Genomic DNA, 27,466 nt, shown 5'->3' with positions numbered 1-27,466 from the left:
CTTGGCCCTTTCACTGCTCGTTTAGCCCTGCAGGCTGGTTAGCAAGGACAAGGGTGGTGGGTAAACAGGCCTCATTTTCCTGCTGGTGGCCCTGGGTAGCAACACTGACCACAGAGAGCCCCAGAGAAAGGTAAGTGGCCTTTGGGGTGTGCTACCACAGGGCCTGAAAGGGAGCAGTGACTGAATTAGCCAACTCCACTCCCACCCCACCCCAGCTTCCTTTGTTGTGTGCCATTTCCTCTTGCCCAGCCTGAGCCTATGCCCTTGCCTGCGTAAACTCACACACAGCCTTGGTCAAAAATGCGTTTGAAAACCAAAGCTCTTTGCTGTCTTGTTTTAGATCCCAGACCAGGCTAGAGTTGCTCCTTCTTCCACAGACCCAAAATCTAAGTTCTTCGAGCTAATCCAGGTAAGCTTGGTATCTGGTGAAAATAAAAAGTTAGAGAGGCCTAATTAGATGTAGTATCACTGAGACCCCCAGATGCCTGGCCTCCAGAGGGCTTGTGCAGGGACCACATGGGTTCCCGGGGGCTGGGCTGAGGCCACCACAGATGGAATTTTTGGTGTAGGGCGTTGAGTTCCCTGGGAGCCCATCAGGCTGCCTGAAGATTCTTGGCCCGAGATGTGTTCTGTTCAGCATTCCCGCTGCCCAAAGGGTGGTGCTGGCTCTCACTTCCTGGCAAGTTTAGGGTCCTGTGAGTGTGCCTGTAGGGGAGACATGAAGTATGGGATGATCTTAGGCTGGGGAGCTGGTCAGAGGGCCAGGAGGGGCTGCCAGGAGAGCTCACAGTGGAGCTGGCCTAAACTTAGACTTCCTGTTCTGTTTCTGGTGAGTGGTCCTCAGACTTCTTCTGCCCTATGTTTTCCTACCACCTGACTTCCAGCTTTTCCCTGGGCTTTATTTAAATCTGGCCCAGATCATGGGCCATTGTGCTGGTTAGGGACTGGAGAATGAGGTTCAAGATGGCCTCAAAAAAAAAAAAAAAAAATAGCACGTGTAAATTTTTCTGAATGGGTAGAGAGATTACTTAGCTGCTTTCAAACCAACTGCTTGCAAGTCTTTGCCTTCAGTTTTAGTGAAGGGGAGGCTTTTATATTCTGGTGCCATTTCCTTATAGCTCTGGTAAATCGATCTGTACTCTGGGGACTCGGTGTTCTTTCCTTTCCCAGCCTCTCCTAATAGGTCCTAAAGGAACACTCCAAGCAGACAGAATTAGATCCCAGTTAGTACATTTGTAGGTAGAGCAGGGGGCATGTTTCAGACAGCAAGTGCTTCCTGTCCCTCCCCTCCCCCAGCCTGCCCTAACTCCCTGCCCCACCCCCCACCCCCCAGGCACCCGTACTGAGCGCCTGTCCCTTCCCCCAACCCAGCCGTGTTTTCTCTGACCCGGGGCTGCAGGGCACCGAGATCGACATCTTCAGCTATAAGCCCACGCTGCTTACTTCCAAAACCCTGGAGAAGATCCGCCCAGTGCTCGACTACCGCTGCATGGTGTCTGGCAGTGAGCAGAAGTTCCTCATCGGCCTGGGGGTAAGTCTGCAGCTGGCTTCCTACCCAGCTTGGGTGGTGGAAGCTTGCTGTCTGTCTGTGGGAATCTGGACAGCTGCCTGCCACACTTGGTGCACGTTCTCTTGGCACCAGGGAGCTGGAGCTTTGACCGCAGGGAAGGTATTTCTTGAAACTTCACTTCCTTTCTTCCTCTAAGTTAGCCAAATATCATTCATTCATTCTTTCTGTCTTTCATTTATCCATGTATTTGCTTATTCACCTCCATGTATCGCTAAAGGGAACACTGCCTCCTTTCTTGTGATGTGGAGCTTCCTAGGCTAGCAGGATGGTCAGTAGGCTAAGCTGGCTTGAGCCCATGCAGCTATTTCTTTGCAACACCACCACCATCCCATGTCATCCCCTGTCTTTGGAGTCTAAAATGAGGTGAGGGAAAACCTTGGCAGTTCTATATCTTAATTGGGTAAAGTCCTCATTGCTCTTTCTTTTCACTCTGAGTTGTCTTTATAGTTTTATCTCTTCTTCCTCACTTACTTTCTCTGTGTCCTCTCACACTTTATCTTTTTTTACTTTCTCTCTGCTCTGCTCTCCAGACCCTTCACCAAACCCACTTCAGACATACACCAAGCTGGATCTTTCTTGAGGGCCTCTGATCATGAACTCAGGCCTCTTGAATAGTGCCCTGAGCCTGTTCCCTCCCAGTGGGACAGAGTCAGAGCTCTCCTCTTCCACTGAGGCAGTGGAGGACAACACTGTCATTATAGTGTACGAAGTATAATTGACTAATCTCTCTGAGACCTTTTCTTCTGGCATTTCCCAGCCCCGTCAGCTTGTAGCCACCAACTAAAAGCCCTTTTGAGAGCTGAGCTTCTCACCACTCAATGTCTTTGTCTGCCTGACCTGGCCCTTTCTCTCTGCCCATAGAAGTCTCAGATCTACACATGGGATGGCCGCCAGTCAGACCGCTGGGTCAAGCTGGACCTGAAGACAGAGCTACCTCGGGACACTCTGCTCTCTGTGGAGATTGTCCATGAGCTGAAAGGGGAGGTTAGAGGTGGTTCTGCTCACGTGTATGGCTCTGCCATCTGGGGAAGAGCTGGGCCTGTCCCTTCGCCCCCATGCCCCCTGAGTTAACTGGGTTATGTGTATGTGGTGCCTGAGAGGGCCCAGGGCCTGGCGAATGCTTTGTAATTGTTCCTCCTCGAGTAGTTGCTCTAAGCCATGGCATATTCAGGTAGGGAGGACCACAGTCTCCTTATGTTTAGGAGATCTTGATCATCTCTGTGTAGCGAAGTCCCTGGTGAACCTGCTGCATATTTTTTAGCTGCTGATTGTTATTGACCAAGGATTCCTTGGGAAAGAAGCAACTTGTTATTTCCCATGAGCTTTGGGTATTACAGCCATACAGATAACTTTCAGAACAGTCAGTGGGAACAGTTGGCCAGAGTGGGAAGCCAGGTCCTGCTGGAGCACCATGGCGGCAGCCTCACTGGGTTTGAGATTCAAGGGGGCTCATCACCCATCACCTCAGGCCTCTGTCTTCTCAGAAGCATGGGCCAGGCTGGTGCTGAGAATCAACTGGGAGGGAGGTGAGAGAAATATCCTGTGTTTAGAGCCCTTCCCTTCCCCCGGCTATGTGTAGAATGGAGGCCAGCGTGCCACAGTGGGCAGAGTGAGCCCCAGGCCAATTCCTGGCAGGGTGGGCAGTGTACTTGTCCTTCTAGGGGAAGGCCCAGCGGAAGATTAGTGCCATCCACATCCTCGATGTCCTTGTGCTGAATGGCAGCGACGTGCGGGAGCAGCACTTTAACCAACGGTCTGACCTGGGCCCTGGGGGAGGGAAGGTGGGCCGGGGTGGGCCAGGGCAGCTCTATGGCGGCAGCCTCTGTGGCTTGGGCCTCTCCCAGGCTTTCTCTGCTTAAGAGGATCCTTAGAGTTTCCCTCTTCTACCCACTAGCTGGTTCCAAGGGCAGGGTGAGAAATTGGTGTTGACACTTCCAGTTACCAGGACTTGGGCCTTGATTTCATACATACTAGCACACTCTATTTTGCCTCAGCTGTTCAGATCAGAGGAGATGTTGTTTTAAGGTTGAGCAAGAGGGTGACCTTATGGGGAAGAGGGAGGGTCTTCTCCTCTGAAGAATGTGTTCTGTTCTTGGTGGTCCCACTTAAGTCAGTTTATGGATCCCACAACTCCCACAGAGGTGCTTTTGTTCGTGGATAGATGCCTAATGAGTCGTTTAAAAGAGGGACAAAAAGGAGAGACATCTTACACCGCTATGGTGCTGAAGTCACTCCTAAGTTGGTTCATCTGAGTGGGTGTACTGTGGTATCTGTGGTTTGGGGTGAAGGAGCCGACGCACAGAATAAAGATGATGCTTGAAGTTCTGGTGGAGGTGACTGAACACAGCCGAAGTTACACTTCAGGAAAACCAACCAAGATGTATTGAAAGTAGAGGTCAGAATCCAGAGTGGGGGAGAGGGCGTTCATGACGACATCACTGGAGAAGGGCAAGGGTGGGCTTCCTGGGAGACATGAGTGCTGCCTCTTGGAGCAGTTCTGCTGCAGATTCAGGAGTGTACTCCCACTGGTGCCATGACAATGCCCTGGGGGTGTGGGTGCTGGTAAAGATACCCTTACTTGCCTCTGAGAGACTCTGTTTGGATTGTAGAATTCAGCTTGCTGAGAAATTTGTGAAAGCTGTTTCCAAGCCCAGTCGGCCTGACATGAATCCCATCAGGTGAGCAGATCATCTCTCCCCCCAAATCCTCCTCTCCCATTGCTTCTTTCTGGCCAGTGCCTGCCTCCCTGTCCTGTGAGGGCTGGGAGGGCTCAGTGGAGGAGACCAGGCCAGGCTGGCATTAGAGATCAGACTGCCATTGAGTGATTTGCTTGGGGGTGCTGGGTAGGTGATTCCTTTGCCCCAGAGTATCCCCCATCCTGCCTGTCACAGTGGGCCAGCCTCCACAGGAGAGGTTCGTTCCTCAGGTTTAAGGCATCCTCATTTAAGACACACATGCCTCTGAGAGCACTAACACACCTTGTGAGCCACACATTCATGCTTGAATATCATTAGCATATCAGTCCCGGCCTTTTCATTTTTTTCAGGTAAGAAAAGGGTGCTGAGGGAATGGGAGTTTTTGAACATGAAAAAGAAAAGGTTGGTTTGAGGTAATGGGATCCTTGGTGCATGGAAAGAAGGCCATGGTTTGTTGCCACGTTAGGTAATGTAAAAGTTCTAGGCCTTTAGAGGGTAACAGTCAGGGAGCAGACAGATGGAACAGACTTTTCCAGTCTGGGCTGAGGTCTGAGGTTATTATCTTTGGGGCTTCATGTGACTAGAGACTGAGGTACATTTTATCAAAATAATTTTCATTATTCTTTTTAATACAGATTTACATAGGATTAAATCCAATAGTGGGAATGCACTTTTAGAAGTCTTCTGAAAGTCTAAAAGTAATTTCTTCTTGCACTTTAAAATGTCCTGTCTGCCGGTTCCTGAGAAGCAGCCTCCAGGGGTCCTGCCTCTGCTGCTTGTGACGGTCTGGTTGCTTGGCTTCTGGGCACCTTACTCAGTAGCAGTTCCAAAGGCGTGTTCAGGGGCCCCCAGAGGTGGAGGGCTGGGCATCAAACAGGAGCCTTGCATCCTGGGTAGGGGGGGTCTTCTCACCCCTAATGGTAATAGGCCTATTAGGACGATTTGGAAGCAACTCTGTTACAGGAAGGCCTAAAATCCATGTAGACAGACCTGGGCAAGAGCCTGGCCCTTGGTGTTCTGGCCTCTAGAGATGGTGACGGTGACCGAGGGTGGGAATGCTGACAGGCACATCTTCGTCTGCCAGACCTTCCTCTTTCCCCCACCTGACTTCCTGAACCATAGCTGCGCTCCCCGGGTGCCCTGGGGCAGGCTCCAGGGGGTGCTTGGCAGCTCTGAAACCTAGGGCTTGTCTGTGGAGGATGGCAGTGACAGGCTAGGGGTCCTCATTCTTGGTGGGTTGGGTGGTGCAGGGCCTGAGGCAGAAGGTGAGGATAGGCACAGCCTCCTGCCTACCAGCTGCTGCCCAGACAAGTGTCCCACCAAGAATCCTTTGTCAGCTTTGTCCGTCTGTCCACAGGGTGAAGGAGGTATACAGGCTGGAGGAGATGGAGAAGATTTTTGTCAGGTGAGTGACTCAGCCAGGGTAGCTCAGGATTTGAGAGGAGTTGGGGTGGGGGGCATGGCAGTGTCCAGGATTCGTTCTCTTTTTCTGTAGCGGTGGGTTAGGGGTGCGGTGGTGAGTTGCCCTGGTGGCTGCCTCTACCGCCCCCCCACCTCCTTTGCCTGCGTGGCACAGCTGCAGCCAAGGGCCCCCCAGCTAAGAGCTGATTCAGCACTGTCAGGAGGGGAGCAGGGCGGGTGTGTGTCAGGCAGAAATACGGGCTCGCTGATGCTGTAACAGTTACGATTGTCCCTGCTAGGGGCAGAGCAGCAAGCTGCTTGAAACACTATAAATCCCAGCTCCTGGTGCTGACAGAGAGATTGAGCCTGGAGGGGTAGAGGGGGTGTAACTGCTTCCTCATAATCTTAGCGGTGTGCAGGGTGCTCAGATCTGAGGGTCTCATCCTGGGTGTGCCCCTGTGGCCACTGGAGCTGGGCTGGGTCTCAGTGCTCCCGAATTAACTCTTTAGTAGCCACACTGATGCCATGGGTGGTGAACTGAAGATCCAGTGGCACTCGTAGTCAGATCTTACCCTTACCGGTGTCACCCTGACACCCCGCAAACAGCAAGCAGCAACATAGCAGGGGCATGTGTCACTTCCCTGCCTCCATTGCTTAGTTGGGAGTTCAGAGCCTGAGTTCTAAACCCAGCACCGCACTCAAACTCACTTGCTGTGTGGCCTGGAGCAACTCAAGTCTCTGCCTCAGTTTCTCATGTTGAACTGAGGTAAAGTACTGTGGTTGGTTGGCTGATTTTGACATTAGCCAGAGACTAACATTAGGGCTTTCTCTCTCTCTTTCACACACACACACACACACTCACGCTTCCTGTTTGCATGCCAACTCTGGAAAATCAAGGTTGGAAATGAAGATCATCAAGGGCTCCAGTGGCACGCCAAAGCTCAGCTATACAGGGCGGGACGACCGGCACTTTGTACCCACTGGCCTCTACATTGTCAGGACAGTGAATGGTGGGTGATGAGCCACTGTTCCCTAACCCCACTCCCTCAGCCAGGGCAACTGGCCCAGACCCTACTTGAGCCAGAGCTAAGGGCTCCCTACTGAGGTGGGCATTGCTTTGAGGTGTATGTTGAGCGGGACTGTGTTCCCTGAGCCTCTTCTGTTCTTCGGTGGATCCTGGGGGGTTTGTGCTGGGGCTGGAGAGAGGGGAGCCCAACTTGTATATGCACACGTGGTGTCCTCATGGCAAGAGAAGGGCCTTCGCAGTGGGCAACAGCAGATCCAGAAAGTCAAGCTTGGCCATTCGTATCACCTGTAGAATCCTTTTTCCTTAGTACCCTCTGGCTAACAGACTCCTACTCCCTCTGCCAGGGCCCGAGAGATGTTGCCCTGGTAGCAGGTTGGCGGGACTGGGGAGAGATGTTGAGAATTATCTTAGTCGTCTTCCTGGAGCCCCTTTGGGCGGGTGATGAAGGCTGTGTCCTCACAGGCTCTTCTCCGGTGCTGTTTGGCGGGGATGGGAGTGGAGGAACGGGCGTGAAGGCAGGCATGCCCTTCATTGGCCTGACCTGTCCCCCATGGGTATTTTGTGTCCTTTCTGGGCTTCTTCCCCCTTTCCTTCTGTCAGAGCCATGGACTATGGGATTCAGCAAAAGCTTCAAGAGGAAGTTCTTCTACAACAAGAAAACCAAGAACTCTACCTTTGACCTCCCTTCAGACGCCATTGCTCCATTTCAGTAAGTAGCCTTCTTCCAGGCCTGCCCCCTGCAGCCCCAGGTACTCCTGCTAGAATGCCAGCCTGACCTCTCGGGGTACACCCGGGTCCTGAGACTGACTGCTGCCCATGCAGGGGCTTCCCACGAGGGTATGGCTGTGATGGTTGGGGGTCCTGGGTGTGAAGGGCCCGACCCTGGCCGGGGCGTGGGCTAATGCTGAGGTCCACAGTCTTGCCTTTGGACCCAGTGTGTTGCCAGATTGTTGGTCATAGGTTTCGACAGCAGCCAGTAGCCCTGATGTGCCTGTAATTAGCCACTGACACCAGTGTGTCACCACACTAATACTGTTCTATTAGAGCAGCAGAGACAGATAAACCAGGAATATCAGTAATTAAAGGATCCAGTAGGATGCAATTAGCAGCAGCAGAAGCTGTGTGTTGAAAAAAGCTGGTCCTGGAAGGCAGGGAGCAGGGCCTACTAGGTACATTTGGCTGCCAGAGGGAAGACGCTCAATTGGAGTCATTAGTGAGACCTGCCCTGCCCCCAGTGCACACACACACACTCTTAAGAACACCCATCCCCGAAGTCACGGGTGCCAGGGTGGGTGGTGAGCTCTTGGTCCTGCTCCACGTGGATACAGCCCTCTGACCTCCCTTCTCCTCCCCAGCATCTGCTACTACGGCCGGCTCTTCTGGGAGTGGGGGGATGGCATCCGTGTGCATGACTCCCAGAAGCCCCAGGACCCAGACAAGCTGTCCAAGGAGGACGTCCTCTCCTTCATCCAGACGCACAGCGCCTGAGGATGCCCTCCCCTGCCGAATGCCCTGTCGTTCCCTGAGCCTGGCCGTGAGGTTGGTGGCCTCCTCTGAAGAGCTCAGTTGGGGCCTTCTGGGACACTTTTTGGAATTCCCTCCCCGGAGCCCTGCCTGGGAACTGTCTCCCCTGCTGGGACTCAGCCTGAAGGATGTAGCTCCTACAGCACGTTTGAGGTCAGGGCCCAGGGCACATGGGGCCAGTGGAGGATGTGTCTGTCAGAGGGCAGCAGGGCTCTGCCATTCCTTCCTGTATCCTGTAGACTCACTTTTCTGAGTTCCACACAGTGCCCTGAGGGCGGCCATGCTCCTGCTTTGCCCAACTTTTTATTGGGCCGACCCTGAGAGGCAGGAGGCCTGCTGTTGTGAGCTGGCCAGGAGCAGCTGCTATATAAATCAAGGTTTTGTTTCTTTGAACTTGCTCTGTTTTGATGCCAAGTTGGAGATTTTGTCTCCTCCCCCTACCCTCTCCTGGTCTTCCCTGGAGTTCTTCCCAGCCCAAACCTCTGACCGTCCCGCAGGCCGGGAAGGGAGGCATGTGGACCCCACATCTCTGACACCACGTCAGGATGCAGGTAGCATTGTCTGGTGGTAGGTGCGACTGCTTCCTGGGGTTGTAGAGCCTTCCTGGGCCTCACCCCTTTTGATCCAAACCTCGGGCAGCTCTAGAAGGGGAGGAAGCAGCCTTGAAGACCTGCCATTTTCTATGCGCCAAACAGTAGTGGCCCCACTGTAACAGAGGTCCTGTTGGGTTGGGTTGCACTCAGTCCTCTGGCAATCATGGCACTCCCGCTTGTTCCAGCCACCTTGCCACCCTCCCCCCTCCGTTTTTTCATCCCCAGCAGGAGGCACAGTTGCTTTTGTTTGTCCTTTTGTGGTCACTCCATTTCCTCTGTCTTGGCGGGGTGGAGGGGGAAGCTGGGCAGTAGCTTTGGGTGGGGGAGGGAACCTGTGGTTGTTTTTAATGGGAAATACCTCTCAGAGATGCTCCTGTGGGCTCTCTAGGGTCTCATCCCAGTGCTAGACTGGTTTCCATGGAGATAGAGGGCACTGAGGCTCCCCATGAGGTTGGAATTGACTCCACCTCAGGGGTCTCAGGCCAGCATCCCCCAGGCTGTCAGCAGCACCGCTGAGATGCTGTATTTCCACCCAATTCTGGGTATCAGTGTGTCTTGCAGAATCTTGGATCATTAAAGATAAACATATTTTTAATGCCTGTGTGGCTCTGTGCTGGGGCTTGTCCTTCGGTGCTTTGTGGTCTGGGACTTGCGTGAATGAAACAGCTTGGGCTCGAGGTGAAGGGGAGGAAGCTGTACTCAAGAGGGGAGAATAGAGGGTGGGTTTAATCAGAGCCTTGTCCAAGCTCAGGGCTGCTGTTTGCTGCCAAAGAGGGGCCCAAGGAAGAGTCAAAATTATGTGGCTCCTGTGAGAAGCAGGGATTAGAGGATGAATGAACCTACAGCCCAACAGGGCAATGTGACAATCCAGGATCAATGTGTGTGACTAAAATAACAGAGGCATCAGACCAATTAGTGCCACTAGACAGGGGGAAGAGAGAAAGGGAGAGATGGTTTCGCTGACCCCGCCAACCTCCCCTGCTCTGCGTCTGCACTGGAGGCCGTGCGCGTGCTGATGGCGCCTCTCCCTCTCTGCTCTAGGCTAGCGTTTCTCCACCAGTCCCATCACCGGTGCAGGTTCTCCCTTAGAGCCCGCTGCCTACACATTGCTTAGCTGCTTCACCTGGGCCCCCAGATTCCTTCCTTAATGTTTCACAGCCTTAGTTTAGCTCGCAGGGCAACTCCTTTCCTTGCGTTTACTTACTTGGTGTGATCTCGGCTCCCAAGCCCCTTCATCCTTTTGGTTGCCCTACTCAGCCTTACTCCAGCCTCCCACTCCCAGCCCTCCTGGCTCCTGTGCTGGGAGTAGAGGGCTGTGCTCGGGGGCGGTGGAGGGAGGGGAATGTCTGTGTTTGCCGCTCCTGCAAACCCCGCCTGATTTACTGGCCACTCACCGTTAAGTCTGTGTGGTCATTACCGTGGCTCCGGCTGCCCACTGGCTCTGCCACACCTCGCCAGACTTGCAGCCTCTTGAAGATGGATTAACTCCGCACTCCCGTGGGACCACCACACGACCACCTCAAGTCCCCAAGTTGGCCTTTGCTGCACAGGCTGCATTTTTTCTGCCATAATCACAGGCAGTGGCACCGACTGGAGGGCAAGACAGGGTTTGGTGGGGGGGTGGCGGACAAGTGGTGCAAGGTCTGCCTCTCAGCCCCAGCAGTGCCCAAGTCCTCGAGATAGCGCCCACCATGGTTTGCCTTAGGAAGCACTTTGCTAACGCCTTACTCCCCACCTAAGCTGGGGGCTTACCTTCAGGCCCCTCTCCTCCCTTGCATCGTGAATGCCACCCCACTGCCCCAGCTGCCACCAGATCATGACATTTACTCAGCACACAGAAGCAGCCAGGGTGGTTTTTATTGCCTTTCCCTTGGGCTAAGCCAACACAAAGTCCTTCTGGAGACTCAAGCCCCACAGCAGGAATGGGAGGCAAGAGGGGCTGGGCCAACAGGAAGCCCTGCTCTGATGTCTGGGTCAGGGAGAACTCTGGCCCTTGTACCTTGGTCCTCTTGAGGTTTGAAGGGCCTGCTTGGCCGTGACCACGGAGCTGAGGGGAAGCCTGTACTGACTGGAGAAATCTCAGGCTCACAGGGTCCAGTAGGCGTAGATAAGCGTCAGAAGGAGGAAGATGGCCACAGACAGCAGCATGTTCTTCCGGTTTTCTTGCCGAAGCAACGCCAGCTCCTTCTCTGGGAGGAAAAAGGGTGATGGACAGGTGGTCTGGGCCCATCTGCCACGCTCATCTGCCTCCGCCTATCCCACCAGTGGGTACACACACTGCTGAGCGCAGAGGTGTTCCCTCCCAGCTGCCTCCTTATCCATAAAAATGACCGTCCTCCTCGATCTGCCCAGATTTGGCTACAGATCCTGGCCCAAAAAAGCCCCAACCCCCAATGCTGCTCAACCATTTCTTTCCAAATGTAGTTGAAGATGGACTATGTGAGGGAGTCACAAAAAGGCCACACCTAAAAGCCAAGCTAGGTGGTGGCATGGCCTCACCAGGTGAGCCCTCTGGCCCGTCACTGGGTGCCCCCATGATGCTCCTCCTTCCAGGGTGTCTCACCTGGTCAATTAGAGACTGAGGGCAGCTGGGACCTCCTTGGGCCTGACACTGGAGTAGGAACAGGGTGGGCCCACACGACCAGTGCTTCTAGTCCTGCCCTGCTGGATGCCCAGCTCAGCAGGAACGAGGTATGCTAAGACGAGGTAGTTTGTGCCCACAAGGCAGGCAGGCCGCCTCTAGAGGAAGCCAGCCCTGCTATTCTACAGCCACACTGTATCCATTCATATGATACACAGGTGGTTGGTATTCTGTGAGGGCTGAGGTGAGTGCTAAATGCTACAATTTTGTGTGAAAATTGCTAGGTTCGAGAGGGAACTGATGTCCCATCCCTCCCTGTGTGAGGAAGCAGGGAGATACCTGCAAAGCAGCTCTGGGCAGGCCAGATGGAACCCGGGTAGGGGTGTGTGACAGGCACCGTGCTAACAGTGTTGATTCAGCCTGGTTCCTACAGGAGGCTCCCTGCCATATGGACTATTCTAGGGCTGATTCTTGGCCAGGCCTGGCCCCTCAGGCTGAATAGAACAGACAAGCCTGAGGAGCCTCTGCAGACCCATTTCCTCCTGGGCTGCTGGGGGCAGCGCCCAGCAGCCACCCTCTAGCTCCGTGCCCTGTCTGGGCTCTACCTGGCTCTGCACCCAGCACCCAGAAGGTGGCAGCATTGCTCCACTCACAGTAGCCCTTCACAGCACCCAAGTGGGAGGTTCACCCTCCACCCTGGACCCCAAAGACCCTATTCCCATCACTCCATTGCAGGGTTTTCCTGGGAGAGTGAAGGTCTGGGAGGAGGGGGCAGGGAGGACAGACCTCCCAAGTCAGGGTGGATGTGAGGATCTCTTCACCTGGCCACAGCCATACCCCTTCATCCCACAGGAGAACAGACCCACAGGACTCTCCATCTCCCTCGGAACAAAGGAACAAACTTGCTCTTCCAGGATGCTGGGCCTTCAGTTGGTTCCTGCAACCCCCTGGGGGCTAGCTCTCTCCCAAAGAATGCCTTTGACCCCCATCACTTTGTGGGCTCCCTGGGCTGTCTGACCCTTCCTGATCCTAGGACGCGAGGGTGGGGCTGGTAATGGCAGGGAGCTTTCTTACCATAGTTGGAGGCTTTGTTCATCAGGCTGCTTTTCTCCTTCTCCAGAGAACTCCTGTGAGGGGGAAGGGGTCAAAATGGCTCAGGCCCTTTTTCTTTTTCCCACCTGAGGGACAGCTGGCACACCAGAGCAAGGGAGACAAGAGGAACATGGGCTCAGGTCTCTGGTGGCAGGGGGATGGGAGGGGTGGCAGTTGAGGGCTGGGGCCCCGGGACAGATAGGAAGGACTGGGGGATGTCGGGAGGAGCATTACCTGGCCTCTGAGCTCAGCTCTGCCCCACAGAGCCTGGAGTTCACAGCCTCCAGGTCTCTCCAGCATCGTGACAGCTTCTTCTCCAGCCCATCCATCTGAAAGACACAGCACACCCAGCAGGTAGAGATGGGTGGCAGAGCCTTTCAATTTTCAAGACAGCTGGGATCCTGGGAGCAGGAGGAGGGAGCCTCTAGGAGTCTTTGAACTAGCAACTATGTTTTGCTGTCCTCTACCTCCACGTGGTGCAGGCTGAGCCCACCTAGAAACAGCTTTGAGTGTTGCTCAGGGTCTCCAAGCTGCCCTGACCCACTGGGGCAAGCATGGGCTGGGGCAGATAGGAGCAGCACCCCCAGTCAGCTGTCTCCTCAGCACAGGCCCCAGCTGGGCCCCACAGCAGGAGCAACCAGAGCCCTGAATGTGGCAGGCACAGGCGGCTCCTAGAATGAAACGAGACGATGCAGGAAGCCTCTGCCTTTCCAAAGCATTCCACGCGTGATTAGACATCTAGGGGCCAAAAAGCAGAGGCATGTTTTCTCGTTGGTACACTTCATCTTAAAGTAACCTAAGCTGTAATAATATACATTTTTCCATGAGATTCAATAAAAGTTACTGACAGTACAGCTCAAAAACACTTCTGTCAGTTTCCGACTCGGTTCTTGCGCAAAAGCATTGACCATCATCAAGATAGCTGTAACTTGGCGGGGGGGGCAAAATAGCTAAGCTCCTGAAACGCTGCGTGCCAAAGGTACCAGTTCTCCCATTTGTTTTGATTATAGTTTCAGAGATGTGTTCTTGGGGAAATAATTTGAGTTACGGGGAAATGTTTTATGAAATACTGGACTGGATCATCCAAGGTCCTGGTATCATGCATTTGGCTTTGAAAGTTCATCTGTGTCCATCTGTCTCCAGGTGTCTGTCTAATCGGCCACCTCTCTAGGCCTGGGCCTGTTCTTCTTGAACCTCTGCCCTGCTGGTGGGAGCCTAGATTTCAGTGGGTGGGAGTTCAGAGGGCCCTGTGTCCCTCATCGCAGCTGAATGAATAGTGCTTTGGGTCCAGCTAATGCTTGATTTTCCATATGACTTCACTCATTCTCAACACATCCCTGGGAGGAATAGCAAATACTGATACAAGCTCTATTTCACAAATGGGAGAATGGGTCCTCCAAATGGAATGACTTTTCTGAGGAGTCAGAGTGGAACACTCCTTTCCTTATCGGTCTCAGCCAGTTCTCTGCTCCAGTCCTTTCTGGAGTGGCCCCTGGGCAGACGGTAATCAATGACTGCAACTACGAATCCCATCCCTGGCCAGTGTTCTGGGGCCAGTGTCAGAGTCGCACTTGAAGACTCTGGGCCTTCTGCCCCTCCCCCTGGCCAGTACCCATCCCAGCCATTCTGGGTCAGCTACTTTCCCTCATCCCAACGCCCAGCCCAAAGGACACACCATCTACCCCCTTCCCTGCAGCCCCAGCCTGCTGCCAACTCCAGCTCTGGAAGTAGGGCCCGGTGGGAGGGAGCAACTGCAGAGCCTTGAGTTTAACTGCTTGGTTAACTGTGTCACTTCTCTGCTAACGGGCACCAAAGGGAGGGCTGTCCTGGGAAACAGCCCCAGCCAGGAGATGGGGCCTGTGCCTGGGATGCCAAAGGCCATGCTGAAACCTGCGCTGTAGGGAAATGAGCACTGGAAAGCCAGGCTCAGGGAACAGCAACAGCCTGATGTGAAGGTTAGTGGAGACGGAGCCGGGAGGAGCAGGTGCTTCAGGCCACCATGAAGCCTGCCCTTCATAGCAGTACCCCCAACACACACAGCCAGCCCCTCAGTACCCTAAGACTTGCTGTTTCTACCTCCCGGTGTAGAAACCACAGAGCACCAAATTCCACGCTGGGTCCCACACAAAGCTTGATTCTGGATGCTCTACCTCCTCCGTGAAGCCTTCTCTATGGCCCTTGGCTGGAGAGGTACTGCCTCCTTCCCCTGGCTGATTAACCAAGCCTTCTCTCATGAAGCTGAGCGCATACTGTGTCATCCAGCTACATGTGTCCAAACCTCATCTTGCCAAACTCTGGGAGCCGCTAGGGCAGATGATGTAAACCTGCAGCCCAGTGGTCAGGTCTAGCCCAGATCGGCCCATGCCACTTGTGTATGTGACTGCCTGGCCTCTAAGGATGCCTGACTTTGTAGCTCCTGTCCTAGAAGGCCTGGCCCACTGCAGTCCTTGTGTTTGTAGCCATGGAGGAATGAGTAGGGTTGGGTGTGGGTGGGGCCCAGGGGCTGGGCTTCATGTGGCACCGGGAGTCTAAAATCCTCCCCTCATGCCCACAGAAGCTGGAAGAAGCTAGGAGAAGCAGCTGTATGTGCACATAGATTATGTACTTTGTGGATTACCCAGTGCAAGTATTAGTCCTAGGTTAGATTTCTCCCTGCCCCACCTTTGGCCAGCCCCTGGTTTGCATGTCATTCTGGGGAGGAAGTTGGGGGACTTCCATCCCTAAACACCTCTACAAGGCTACCAAGGGCCCAAACGGGATAACTGGGCCAGAGCGAGGCCAAGAACTCATGCTCAGCAAAACCTTTAAATTGAGGTTGGCAAACCACAAGTGGCCAAGCTGGTCTGCTGTCATGCTCTGGGCAGGGCCTGTGGAGCTGGCAGCTAGAGGCCTTTATCTGAACGAGCCCAATCTATCTGCAGTTCCATGAATACCCCACTTTCACTTACCACTTTTTAATGAGCTTAGACAGACTAACACAAATCAAGGTTTTAGGGACTCAAGTTCTAACCTCCCTCTATGAATATTTATATCCTGCTGCAGCTCTGATTCCCTTCTAAATATCAAGTTCTCCTCCTTTATAACCCAGCTGCTTGATATGGGCTGAGTGAGGGGGAGTCTGGGACTGTCAGGAGGCTCTTCAGTAGGCCACAGACCCATCCTCAGAAGGTGACCCCACTGACAGTTAAACACCCTGCAGCATTTGTTGATGCAGAAGCCAGTTCTCAAGCAGCTACAATAACGGGTGCCAACATTCTAGTGACCTACTGGCCGCAGATAAGGCAGGGAGGGAGGGTCAGGATGCATCTTTTAGTTGTGGCTGGGGTCGGGAGTGGTGGCTACAGAGCAAAGCTAGCCCAGCAAGATGGACCCAGAAATAGGGGAGAAGACCTAGGAAGTGGGCCTTAAAAGAAGCCCCTAGTTGGCTTTTCAGTCAACTCTCAATGACATGCACATAAATAATGCACTTCACAGATTCCCCAAAACAAATCTATAGTCCTTGATTAGCTTCCTCTCTGCCACCAGGCTGAAGGCAACAGAGGACAAGATAGCCAGGACCAGGAGAGAAACACGGGTTAGGACCAGAATAAGGAGACAAATGTCAAGAAGATTCTGGAAGCATAAGGGTCAGAACTGGGCAAGCAGTTGGGAGCCCAAGTGCTCAGAGGCCTGAAATTGTAGTTCCTAAAAAGTGCGGTAATAAGGAGCGTGGGCTGTAGTCAGATGCCTCAGCTGGCCGTTCACCTGCCGTGTGTCTAGGTGACTTCCTTAATTCGGTGCCTCAGTTCACTCACGTGTAGAACAAAGATAATAATGTTTCCTATTTCAAAGAATTGTGAAGATGATATGAGGCAATACGTGTAAGATACTTAGTACCCAACACACGGTGATGGTATAACAAGTGTTTGCTAGCATTATTATCAGAGAATGGTTTTCATTAGATCTGTAGGGAATAAAAAGAAAATTGAGTTAATATGTGGCAAGAGTAAGAGGAGACAGAAACAGGGGTGCGTGATGGAGAGTACTCTCCATTGGTCACTGGCTGGCAGCAGCAGGGAGGGGAGCCCCTCTGGCTCAGATATGGCCATACTGATTCTATGGAGGGGTTCAGCAGGAGTGGGGCCTGCAGGGTAGACCATCACAATAGCAATGCCTCTACAGGCCAGCCTCTCCAGCTGGCTCGGGACACGGCATGCTGGGAACCTCATGATCCTGCCGGGGGTTGAAGCGCTGGGGTGGGGTCTGGAGCTGGTGCCAAGTTGTAGAGGCTCGGCCTGCTGGAAGCTGAGGATGAGAGGTCTAGGGCAGTGTCTAAGGGCAGAACAGACTCAGGTGTGGTCTGGGCCCTGGTGGGCATCTGAGGAGATGTGGAAAAGCAGGTGGAGCCTAGCAGCTGGAGTGCAGGTTCACTGACGCCATGGCTCTACAGCGCCTAGTGCCCAGCTAAGCTGGGAGCAGGAATGCAAAGCCCCAGGACTAAAGCAGAAAGAGGCCCCATCAAAGAGATCTGACCAACTCCAATGGGAAGAGGAGGTTACACTCTGGAGGCCAGGGAGGCTCCCAGGACTCCTGCCCAACAGGCTGGATAGTAGGTCAGTTGGCAGGAAGGGCACGGCTGACCCAACTGGTTCAGTTCTGGGACTTCCCTGGAGCTGCAGGGGGCAGCACTGCTGGCTGTGACCATCACAGGTAAAGTAATAGCCAAGGTAGGGACTGAGACTGGCACTCATTCAGGCACAGAGTCGGGGCAGAGAGTGGATGCCCCTGATGTACAATAACATGGACACAAGGAGTGTCCATGCATTTTACGTTTATACTCAGAAGACCAAGTGTCCGTTTTTATACAGGAAAAAAGAACAGTGTGTCTAAGTCACTGAGATGACAGTCAGTAGGTGAAACGGCTGCAAAGGGACCCGAGGAATCAGCAAGGCAGTGGTGTGAGCTCCATACCAGTTAGCCAGCTGTGCCTTCTGGCACGTCACATAGAGCTGAGGACCTGGTAGGTGTTGTGTAAACCTGTGTGCAAGCAGTTCAGGGGACTGGGAAATAGGTGGTGAATATGCAGGGTGTCCTGGTGGGAAAGTCTACGCTTGACCCCAAGACCAGAAGTAGCTAAAACCTGCCCATGGAGACTGCTGGTCTGAGCCTCGGCAGGGAAGAAGGGAGGAGAAGAAAGGGAGGCAGAAAAGATATATGGGGCAGGGAGTGGAAAGGAGCAACCCTCAAGTAGGAGGGAGTTGAGGGCCCCAGGGGAGGCCCTGGAGACAGGATCCAGGAAGTTTGTACTTTAACAGGAAAGGCCCACGAGGGATTCCTCCACAGTCAGGATGGGAACCGCTGCCTTTCTTAACCAGGCATGGACTGGGGGATCGGAGCCTGGTGGGTGGCTTCAAGAGTGGGCAAAGGAGCAGGCTCAGTGAGGAGAAGTATAAGACCAAGAATTCTCCACAGAGGTGGGGATGTTTCCTGCAGAAGAACTTGAAGTTCTGAAGTTAGACTGACAGTCAAGGTCAGCAGAGGCCCCAACCCCAGCCAAGTGGGGCCACTGCTCCTGCTGGCAGTCATCATTGCCAGGGTCTCTTCCTGCGGCCTTCCTCCAGGACCCCTCCCTCAGAAGCAGCTCTGAGCACTCGGCTGGCAGTTCAGTAGCCCTGAGCCAGCTAAGCAAAATCACCTCTGCTACCTGACTTGGGGAACAACACCCTATTCTCAGAGCTTTAGGGAAGTCTCCCTGGAGTCCTATATGCCATAAAATCACTGTGTTAAGAGAAACTGTAAAATTCTCCCGGAATCCCTGGGTGGCGTCTTTTCAGGAATGTGGAGGCTCCCAGTATGGAAGCCCAAAATGAGGCCTCTCTGGGGGCAGGGAAGGTGAGTGCCATCTCGCACACAGATAAGTGCCCAGTACCCAGGTCAGGCCAGGCCCGCGGGGGGCCAGCTCCAGGTCTGGCTGCTGCCAAGGCCTCCCAGCAGCTTTTATTCTGCCAACAAGCACTATTGAAGGTGGCTGAATGATGCTCCCACAAGCATCTTGACAGCCTGGGAGGTGGCTCCCTGCCCACTCCCTAAGGAGCCAGTGTCTAGGGCCCAACTTTCTTCTGGGAAAGGGCAGAGGCACCCTTGGGGCTTGGCACTGCCAGGCAAGCCACTGTGCTTTCTGGTTTAGGAAGTTGTTTCCGGTCTTGCTGGCCTTGCTCTTGGGAGATTCTGGGCTGTGAGTGACAAAAAGGGGCTGGCAATGAGTTAACCTCAGGAGTCAAGCAGCGGTCATGGGGCATATCCTGCACCTGCCTGGCCGGGTCCTTGCTGGGCACCAAGACCTAATAAAGAGCACAGTGTCAAGGTACCTGAGCCCAACTCAAATCATGGACTTTCACATGTCTGGATGGCACAGCACAAGTCAGAACAGTCTCTGGAAGCCCAAAGTCCACAATAATACCAGTAGCAGCCAACACTACGGTAGCAGGCATATGTGCCAGGCACTGCTCTAAGCACCTCACATGACTCCCTCACAGGACACTCACAATAACCCTGGCGGGAGAGGAGTAGCATCAGTATCCACACCTCGTGGATGAGGAAACTTGGGCTGCGGGGATGAAGTAACTCGTCCAGGGTCACGCAGCCAGTACCCGGGGTAGCGGGCGGTGGGAGTCGGTGCTGTGAGCTACCACCACACATGGGGGAAGCTCAGAGGCACCAGCCCAGAGCCACTCTTAGCTCCTGGGCATAAACTCCGCTCCTTACACCCTGGGCCATGCAGTTTGTGGGCAGCTTCCCACATGCTCCCCAATGTCTGCAACAACTCTGCAAGGAAGGGACTTTTTACAGTCTCCCTCCCTTTTACAGAGGAACAAACTCGCACATGGAGAATTTAAGCAAACTGCCCTGGGTCGTGTCACTGGGAAGTGGCAGAATTGGGGTCTGAATCTGGGTTTTTCTGCTTCAGAGCTTATGCTCCTTCTACCTCTTCAAGCTCTTTCTCCAAAATCCCTCATGAAAACATTCATGACAAAGAAGGGTTCTGTGGAACAAAATCATTCCACATCCCAGTCAAAACCCATTTAAGCTTGTTGATCTGGCTTTAACAGATTCTCTACTCTGAATAATCTTGTATAAGGGCTTTGCTTGCTTTCTGTCCACATAACAGATACTCACTGTGAGGGGAGAACCTGATTGAAATGTTTGCTTGGAGACAGTGAGCGTCTCCAAGCCCAGCGTCTGTCCTCACATTGAAGGCAATTACGCTCTAACTCTGGGCATCACAGACATCCCAGGCACCCTCCCCCAAACCGCCTACGCTGCCAAAGCACCCTCCAAAACACACGCAAAACAGACCCGGGTTTGAGAAGGAAAAAGGTGGGCTAGTTGGGCCTGATAAACCCTCCTTTCCCCAAAGTCTTTCTTCTCACTTGCTAATAACTCACAGCCCAGAGAGTGGTGTCAGCTGTTTCAGCTCCAGCCCCAGCAGTCTGGGAACCGGATTTCTGGAAATCCACTCATTTTCACATGTCAGGGAAGCCCCAGAATGTTTATTATAATGGGTAGAGAAGCCGGACCGCCTGTCCAGATGGTCTCTGGCAGGAGAGCAGGGGCTTCCCATCTGGGGCCTTGAGGCCACACAGCCAAGTGACATGGGGGTCACGGGCCTTGATTTTCCAGGTGACTATCCTCAAACCCCAAAGGACCGATTACCCTGATACGGCTTAAGGGATGTGCTTCTGTGGAGGAGGCTCTGTGAGGGCAGAAAACAAAAACCTCCGCCATGGCTCCCAAATCATCAGAAGTTTCTCTCCCAGGCTGGGCAGATGAAGACAATAAACCTTCCCAGTTTTTAATCAATGAACAACTTCCAGGAAAAGCAGAGAGCCAAGGGACTTGTCATTTCTCTGGAGAGTCACCTCCCGCCCCAGGTCAGGAACGTGGAGGTCCTCTTGAAGCCCGCGCAAGCTCCGAGGGCTTCTGGTCTCTGAGAGGCTCTGCAAGCAGAGGCACGTCAGTCCTCACCTGAAGACTTCAGCTGTCTCTGGGCCAGAACGTTGTCTGGGGTTTCTTTTCTCTTCTTTCCCCCAATATATATTTTTTGATAAAGTAGCAAAAGCTTCTTCATCGCTGAAAGGCTCAAAGCACTTTTCAAGAATTGGCATCCACCCCGTGCCTTATGAATTCATTAATTAAGATGCTGGCAAACAGCCACTCCACACATGCTGACATCCAGCCGTGTTAGGTAATGAGGTTTTAGTCTCCTGACCCCCATCAGATGGAGTGGAGCCAGATGCAGGCTGCTGAGAGAAATCACCTGCCCAATGGCGACCTGTCGCTTGTGCCTGGCAGCAGGTGAGGCTCATTTAATGGTCAGCCGCCCTTGAACTGTGTCTGCAGGCCTCAAGCCTTTCTCCCAGCCCTGACTGGGCAGCCGCCAGCAAGACAGTGTCCAGCCGCCTGCTCCACTGCGGCCTCCTGATCTCTCACCAATGAACCACTCAGTCGGGCCCAGAAGTCAGGGGTGAGGGTTCAAGTGCCTCCTCTAGCCTCTCAAAACCAATTCAGTAAATATTTATGGAGAGTCCACTAGGCTGCTTCTATCCCTTGTCTCAGAACATCAGTAGGTTCCTGTCAGCCTTGTAACAGCCTGTTCCAGGACTGAGACTGTCTTCGTCCCCACTTAGTGCTCCTCCCTGCCCCCAGGGAGCTCACAGTGGTGGCTGACATTACACAATCACAAGTGTCCACACTCCTCTCTTCCTGGTGCTCATCCTGCTTTGGCCATTTTTTTCCACTCAACCTACCACCTACCCTTCATGGTCACTGATCCTGGACCCTTTTTCTGATAAGAATTCCAGTGAATTTTAAGTAACTCCCATTAGGGCTTCCCTGGTGCCGCAGTGGTTGAGGGTCCGCCTGCCGATGCAGGGGATGTGGGTTTGTGCCCCGGTCTGGGAGGATCCCACATGCCACGGAGCGGCTGCACCCATAAGCCATGGCCACTGAGCCTGCGCGTCCGGAGCCTGTGCTCCGCAACGGGAGAGGCCACAGCAGTGAGAGGCCCGCGTACCGCAAAAAAAAAAAAAAAGACTCCCATTAACTTTTATTCCCTCTAGCAGATACTATTAGTTGCCCAACGCAACATTGATTTCCTACCCCTCCTCCTTTGCCTGCCTCCACCATAGAAGTAAGAAAAGCTCAACAGATGCTTTCCCAGCCTCACTGCAGCCAGAGGTGGTCATGACCAGTTCTGGCCAATGAGATGTTCCAGAAGTCGGCTGGGAGACGACTGAGAGAGCTTATGCTTTGCTGATAAAAGGGAGAAAGATTGTTATAGTTTCTTTTTCTTTTTTCCCTGACTTAAAGTTGAATATGATGACTGGAGCTGTGGCAGCTATCTTGTGACTAAGAGGAAACAGCTAAGAGAATGCAGAAACACCAGCCCTGACATAGCTGAACCTTTGAACCAATGCCAGTAGCCACCTCCCTCCAAATTTCTTGTGATGGGAAAAAAAAGTATATTCTTGTTTGATTAGGTCACTGAGGTCAGTTTTCTGTAACCTGTAGCTAAAACCTTTCCAAACTGACAGATTTTTGTACCAGGGACCAGATCCAACCAAGTTATCCCCTTAAAGAGGTCAACTAAGGCACTGCACATCTGTTAACTAAAGACCAACTGGCTGTTGAAACATTTAAGACACTAAGAATGGTCCAGCTGTGGAGGAAAAAAAGTACAATGACCAAATAACAGCTCATTACTATCCAGAAATTAAAAAACAGGTTTTACATCAGCCAAAATCCTATCAGTTTAGACTGAAATGCATCCTTTCCCTCAGCCAGAATCCTCCTATCAGTTTAGACTGAAATACAACCTTTCCCTCCTCTCACACAACTTGAAAATCAGTACCAGAGCTGGTGATTTCTCACCTGAACTATAATTCTCTCTTGTTATTCAGAATAAAACTCATAGCCAGTTTTTCCCAAATCTGAGATCTCACAAGGTGGCAAATGAGTTGGATAAAAAGGCCTTGAAAGGAGCCACAAGTTGGGAAGGCTGGGAGGTGCCTTGGTGTCCTGGGAGGTGACTGCCCAGTACAGCTGGCCCCAGCCAACCCTCAGGGGGAGTGCTCTGTAATTGCTTCATTACAAGTGGAGGCTGTTTGCAGGTGCTGAGATCACTCACTTGGAGTTTTACTGCACTCGTCAGATTAACAGTTTTGATTAAATCACCACTTCATTGGCTTTGAGCACACGACTTTTAATAACAGGACAATATCTACTGCTACTGAGCACCAGAACACATTCAGTACTCAGATCCGCAGGGGGCAAAGGAGGAACCATGTGAGGAGATGGCTAGATGCCAAGTTTTTTCTCAGGTGCACAGTGGCAGAGCTCAAATCTTAGAATATCCAAGCAAAAGGTAACCTAGACATCAAGAAGGCCAATGTAAATATCTATATTGGTATTGATAGGTTAAAAAAATAAAGGGGTGAAGGTGACTGGTATACGGCCCTAGGACAGCATGTACCCCACCAAATTCAAAACACTTTTAAAACCTGTGTCAGCCAAACAAAAGACATCTATGATCATCTATGATCTATATGTGGACCACAGTCAGCGAGTCTGTGTCTGTAACCCCTGGTGAAATTCAAGTCCTTCATGTTACAGATGAGGAAACTAAAGTCCAAACAAGGGGGCTGACACAGCCACGATGGAAGGACGTTGAAAGAACTACGAAGGCTACTGATAAGAAAGCACTGTTTGTTGATCACCCACCCTGTGCCGCACATGCTAGGCACTTTACAAATATTGTCTTATTTAATCCTCAAAACTACACTGTGAGGTAAGATGGAGTCTGCTGAGGAGAATTGGGCTGTCCACTAAAATACACTCTTCTTCCACAGCAATGGAGCTGTAGTTGGGCACGTGGCCTCCTAGCTGATGAATGCATTTCCCAGTTACCCCTTGCAGGTTTTGCATCTTAGCTGCATCTTTGCCAATGGAAAGTGGGCACTCTGGGCCCAGAATTCTTAAGACAGTGGGTGTGCTTTCTCCACTCTCTCTTTCCCACCAGTGGATACCTCAATGGAGTGCAACCTAGTTTCATTCATGAGGTGACAACAGGCCCCGGCCCCCAGCAGAGCCACAGGATGGAAGGAATATGGCAGAACCAACACTGTCCTGGTACTCTAGACCAGGGGTTGACAAACAATGGTCTGTGGGCCAAATACATTCCATGACTTGTTTTTGTAAATAAAGTTTTATTGGAACACTCTCATTAATTTATGTACTGCCTATGGCTGCTTTTGTGCTAAGACATCCTATCTGAGTACAGCTGACTCTCATTATTTGTGGTAGTTATGTTCTATATGGTTGCCAACAATGAATTAGCAAATACTGAACCAGGTTAGGTTCTGGTGAGCCTCTGGTCACAACATTTTTATCAGCTGATCAATACAAAACCTTGTTTTGTATGTGTTTCTGTTTAAAGAGACCTTATTTAATACATATTGATTAATTAACACTGAACTCACATCCCACAGGACTATAACTCACGCCTGAGAAAGCTTATCTAACACACATATTTTCTCCATAAGGCATGTCACAGTCTTCTTGCACTTTGGAAGACTAAACAAGCACTTCAGCACTACACTCAAGGGCCATTTTAAACAGCAAAATCACCAAGAAAAGCACAAAAATGCAAGAAACTTGGCAGTAAATAGACCAGAAAAAGGACACTTGTTTACAGCACACAGAAGAGCTGAAAAATAAGACACAGCATTGCCTTGTTCCACCTTAACGAGACACATGGGCCTCAGGTGAATCAAATCTTGACGCTGAGTCAGCCTGTTAATTACTACAAAAGCGTTTCAAGGACTGATTTGGGGGTTACAAGTACATTTTAGCAAGTAGACAAATGCACAAATACGGAATCTGTGAACAATGAGGATCAACTGTAGTTGCAACAGAGACCATGTGGCCCACAAGGCCTAAAATATTTACTATCTGATCCTTTATAGACAACATCTGCCGATCCCTGCTCTAGCCTGTCAGAAAAAAAAAAACAACTTTCTTGTTCTTGAAGCCACTGAATTTTGGGGTTTCTCTGTTATAGCAGCTTATCATGTTCTAATACAGGCTATAAAGTCTAGACTAGTCCCATTTCAGAGTGCCATCTCATTTTAGCATCTATAGTCTCTCTTACAAGGAGATTCACATTTCCATCGTTTTTTTCCCTACCAAGTTGGCCAATATTTCTCAAGGGGTGGTACTAAAACCTCCTGCATAAACACTGGTGTAGCTTGTTAAAAATACAGATTCTTTGTTAAAAATACACACCAAGTCCTACTGAATTACTCGGGGTGGGGGAGACTCAACTCTCCATTTTTAAGACAGATGATTCTTAATGCGTTCTTAAAATTGAGAACCACTCAACTGGTAGTAAGCTCAATAAGACAATTACCCAGTATCTTTCTTGCAACCCCAGGGAGGGTGATCTAAGGGAACAGTAACACAGGAGAAACAAGATGCACCAGAAGGCAAATCACCTGTGCTTGATTCTCGGTGCCTCAACCGTTTCAACGGTTGGGCTCTACTTGAAACCTCAGGTTTCCCATCTGTAAAAATCTCACAGGCTTGTAGTGAGCGCAAATAAAGTAACAAATAGCAGCTGCCCAATATGCATCAATTTTCTTTCCTTCCGTACGCAGTCAATTATTTGTAAGCTCTTTGCGAACATCACCATTCCAGAATTCTCTACAAATTCCCACAGGTTCCCAAAGTAATTTTCAAGCTTCATGCTTTAGTACCCCGGAGGAAAAATTCCCCATCTCAAGGGACAGTTAAGCCACCAGTAATACATTAAACAGTATGGGGGTCCCTCACTTCTGGGGGTGCCCTCATCTACAGGTCTCTAACCCTTTGGGATCCCCTCACCTGCGAGTACCCAACCCTTTTGGGTCCCCTTCACTTAAACGTCTCCCCTCAGGGCCTCGAGATTTCGGCGTCACGCCCTCTTTGGTGCTCCCCTTACCTGCCTGTCTCTTCCTCTCTGGAGGTCCCCTGGCCTTCTGTTCCCAGCTCTCGTGGCCCCTCGGGCTCTCCAACCTTCGGTTACCCCAGCGGGCCGTGTCCCAAACCCACGTCGCCCTCGCTTCCTCCCCTCACTCCCTCCTCCAACCTGCAACCGGGCCGACCCACTACCCCGCCGCGGGGAAAAGGCAGTTCACGACGTGGCCCAACCCCCATTTCTCCCCCTCACCTCTTGTGCGACGCCCAGATTCTCCCGCTTCTTTTTAGTCATGTTACTTGCCGGGTTCCCCGAGTCGTTATTGGACTCGCCCACCGGCGGCGCCACGCATGCGCAAACCCCTGTGATTCTCCCTCATTGGCCGCCGAGAAGGCGGGAGGTGGGACTACTGGCGGTGTCCATCTAATTGGGGGGCGTGGCCAGCTTGGCGCGGCCATGTTTATGAGGGGCAACCGCTCTGAGGCTTCAGCCTAGCGGGTGGTGGGAAGAGGATAACTAGATTGGCCCGGGAGGAACGATGGCCCACCCAGGGGTGGAGCTGGCCCTTTCCTTACGAATCAAAGGCACTTTACAGCCCAGAGAGGCTGTTTCTTCACCCCGTCGTCTTCTGTACCCTTCTTCCTTTTTGTGACCACCCTGCCCAGTTTGAGGCCAGCTCCCATCCCTTCAATTCTGTCAAGTTCTTTCTGACCTTCAAGGCCCATCCTGAAGCACTGATCCTCCATGAAGCCCCATCTTGAGTCTCTTGGCCCTTTGGGAGCTGATCATGACCTTCTGTTGTCATTCCTCCTTTTTGTCTGTTCTTACTTATTTTTCTTGTTTTATTGTAACAGAAACAGCCTACAAACGTCACAGAAAACTTTTAAGTGAAAAGCAGCATCCTTTATCCTACTGTTCTTAATACAGTTCCTATATTTGTTTCTGTATATTCCAACCCAGGCTTGGTCTCAGACATTGTATTTTATACTGTTGTAATCCTACTGTACAGTATGCTGTAGACCTATGTCCTTTGAAATGGTTTGACTGTGATCCAATGATTAAAAACTACAATTTTGTATCATGACCCAGTTACCCATATAACTGAAACCAAATTTTCCTGATAAACACCTTTACCACCTTTGATGCACTCAAATATTTTCTAATCTATTCTATTTCATTAAAAAAAAAACTTGGTGGCAGGAGACCTATTAATTTTATTTCATGACTCATTAATGGATATTGAACTGCAATTTGGAATAAACATTTTCCCATGTTTTGAAATCATCATTTGCGAAGGCCGTATATGCCACCAAGTGAATACATCCCATTCTTGTATTGGACATTATTTTATTGGACGTTACCTCCAAATAATACTAAAGCAAACATCTTTGTGTACATAGCCCTGTCCTTCTGAACTATTTTTTTTTTTGCCTTTTATACTGTAATTTATTATGGATACACTGTTAGTCCACAGATGTAATCTCTTGGCCTATTATATATCACACACATAAATATTAGCATACAAATAATATAGTCTTCATTTTGAGATTTTCTTCAGTAGTTTCTATCTTTATTTTTTACCTTTTGGTTAACCCCTTACCTTCTTCCATCCTCACGCATTCACGCAATACTACACATTAGCTCCCTACCCCTGTTTCAGCCAGATAACCATCTGAATTATTTCTTTAAGATAAATTCGCACAAGTGGAATTATGGGGTCAAAGACTATGAGATGGGAATCGAAGCTCCTTATTTTCTGACCAGTTATCTCTCTGTTGGAGTCTGTGTTTCTGTGTGTGAATAATAACCCTGATGCAGTGTTTGGGTGAAAAAAAAAATGTTTTCAGATCTGTTTTGTCTTCTTGATAGAGTCATTGAATGATGGAGCAGGAGGGGACCTGAGATACCATCTCGCCTGGCCGCCTGACTGAGGCCACAGAGGGAAAGTAGTAAATTCTGTCTGAACAGGAAGCAGGCTGCTCAGAAGTTGT

The 27,466-nt window shown here is 51.5% G+C and overlaps 2 protein-coding genes across 7 annotated transcripts in view; one reads left to right on the top strand and one right to left on the bottom strand.

Moving 5' to 3' along the window:
- The window catches only part of CMTR1 (cap methyltransferase 1), a 58,602-nt gene extending 49,196 nt beyond the window's left edge, over positions 1–9,406 (top strand). For 2 of the 6 annotated variants that reach the window (XM_022581798.3, XM_022581796.2), the window contains exons 16-24: positions 341–409; positions 1,400–1,531; positions 2,432–2,554; positions 3,232–3,323; positions 4,180–4,248; positions 5,624–5,671; positions 6,565–6,677; positions 7,295–7,403; positions 8,050–9,406. In XM_022581798.3, the coding sequence (XP_022437506.1) occupies positions 341–409; positions 1,400–1,531; positions 2,432–2,554; positions 3,232–3,323; positions 4,180–4,248; positions 5,624–5,671; positions 6,565–6,677; positions 7,295–7,403; positions 8,050–8,182 (888 nt within the window). In that variant the 3' untranslated portion in view covers positions 8,183–9,406. Of the gene's footprint in view, positions 1–340; positions 410–1,399; positions 1,532–2,431; positions 3,097–3,231; positions 3,338–3,858; positions 4,039–4,179; positions 4,249–5,623; positions 5,672–6,564; positions 6,678–7,294; positions 7,404–8,049 lie in introns of those variants that run through there. The other 4 variants (XM_022581799.2, XR_002645729.3, XM_022581800.3 and 1 more) reach the window with 4 other exon arrangements.
- Positions 9,407–10,650: 1,244 nt separating this feature from the next.
- Positions 10,651–25,831, bottom strand: CCDC167 (coiled-coil domain containing 167). Its single transcript, XM_030759417.2, has 4 exons — positions 25,728–25,831; positions 12,719–12,813; positions 12,467–12,519; positions 10,651–11,000 (listed from the first exon to the last, which is right to left on the bottom strand). Exons 1-4 carry the CDS (start codon positions 25,767–25,769, stop codon positions 10,897–10,899), a joined length of 294 nt encoding a protein of 97 aa, XP_030615277.1. The 5' UTR covers positions 25,770–25,831; the 3' UTR covers positions 10,651–10,896.
- Positions 25,832–27,466: the final 1,635 nt, after the last annotated feature.

This window comes from Delphinapterus leucas, chromosome 10, assembly GCF_059928025.1.
Source record: "Delphinapterus leucas isolate spDelLeu-1000000601 "Yukka" chromosome 10, BTC_Dleu_Yukka2, whole genome shotgun sequence".
Classification (NCBI taxonomy): Eukaryota; Metazoa; Chordata; class Mammalia; order Artiodactyla; family Monodontidae; genus Delphinapterus; species Delphinapterus leucas.
Note: the sequence above shows the minus strand (reverse complement) of the source record. Positions and strands in the feature narration are given on the sequence as shown.

What these genes read in the sequence shown, in the direction of transcription:
- CCDC167 (XM_030759417.2), bottom strand. Translation starts at nt 25,769, where the DNA reads ATGACTAAAAAGAAGCGGGAGAATCTGGGCGTCGCACAAGAG. An exon ending in ATCTGGGCGTCGCACAAGAG is followed by an intron (nt 12,814 to 25,727) that starts GTGAGGGGGAGA and finishes TGTGTCTTTCAG; the next exon opens with ATGGATGGGCTGGAGAAGAA. An exon ending in GAACAAAGCCTCCAACTATG is followed by an intron (nt 11,001 to 12,466) that starts GTAAGAAAGCTC and finishes TTTTCCTCCCAG; the next exon opens with AGAAGGAGCTGGCGTTGCTT.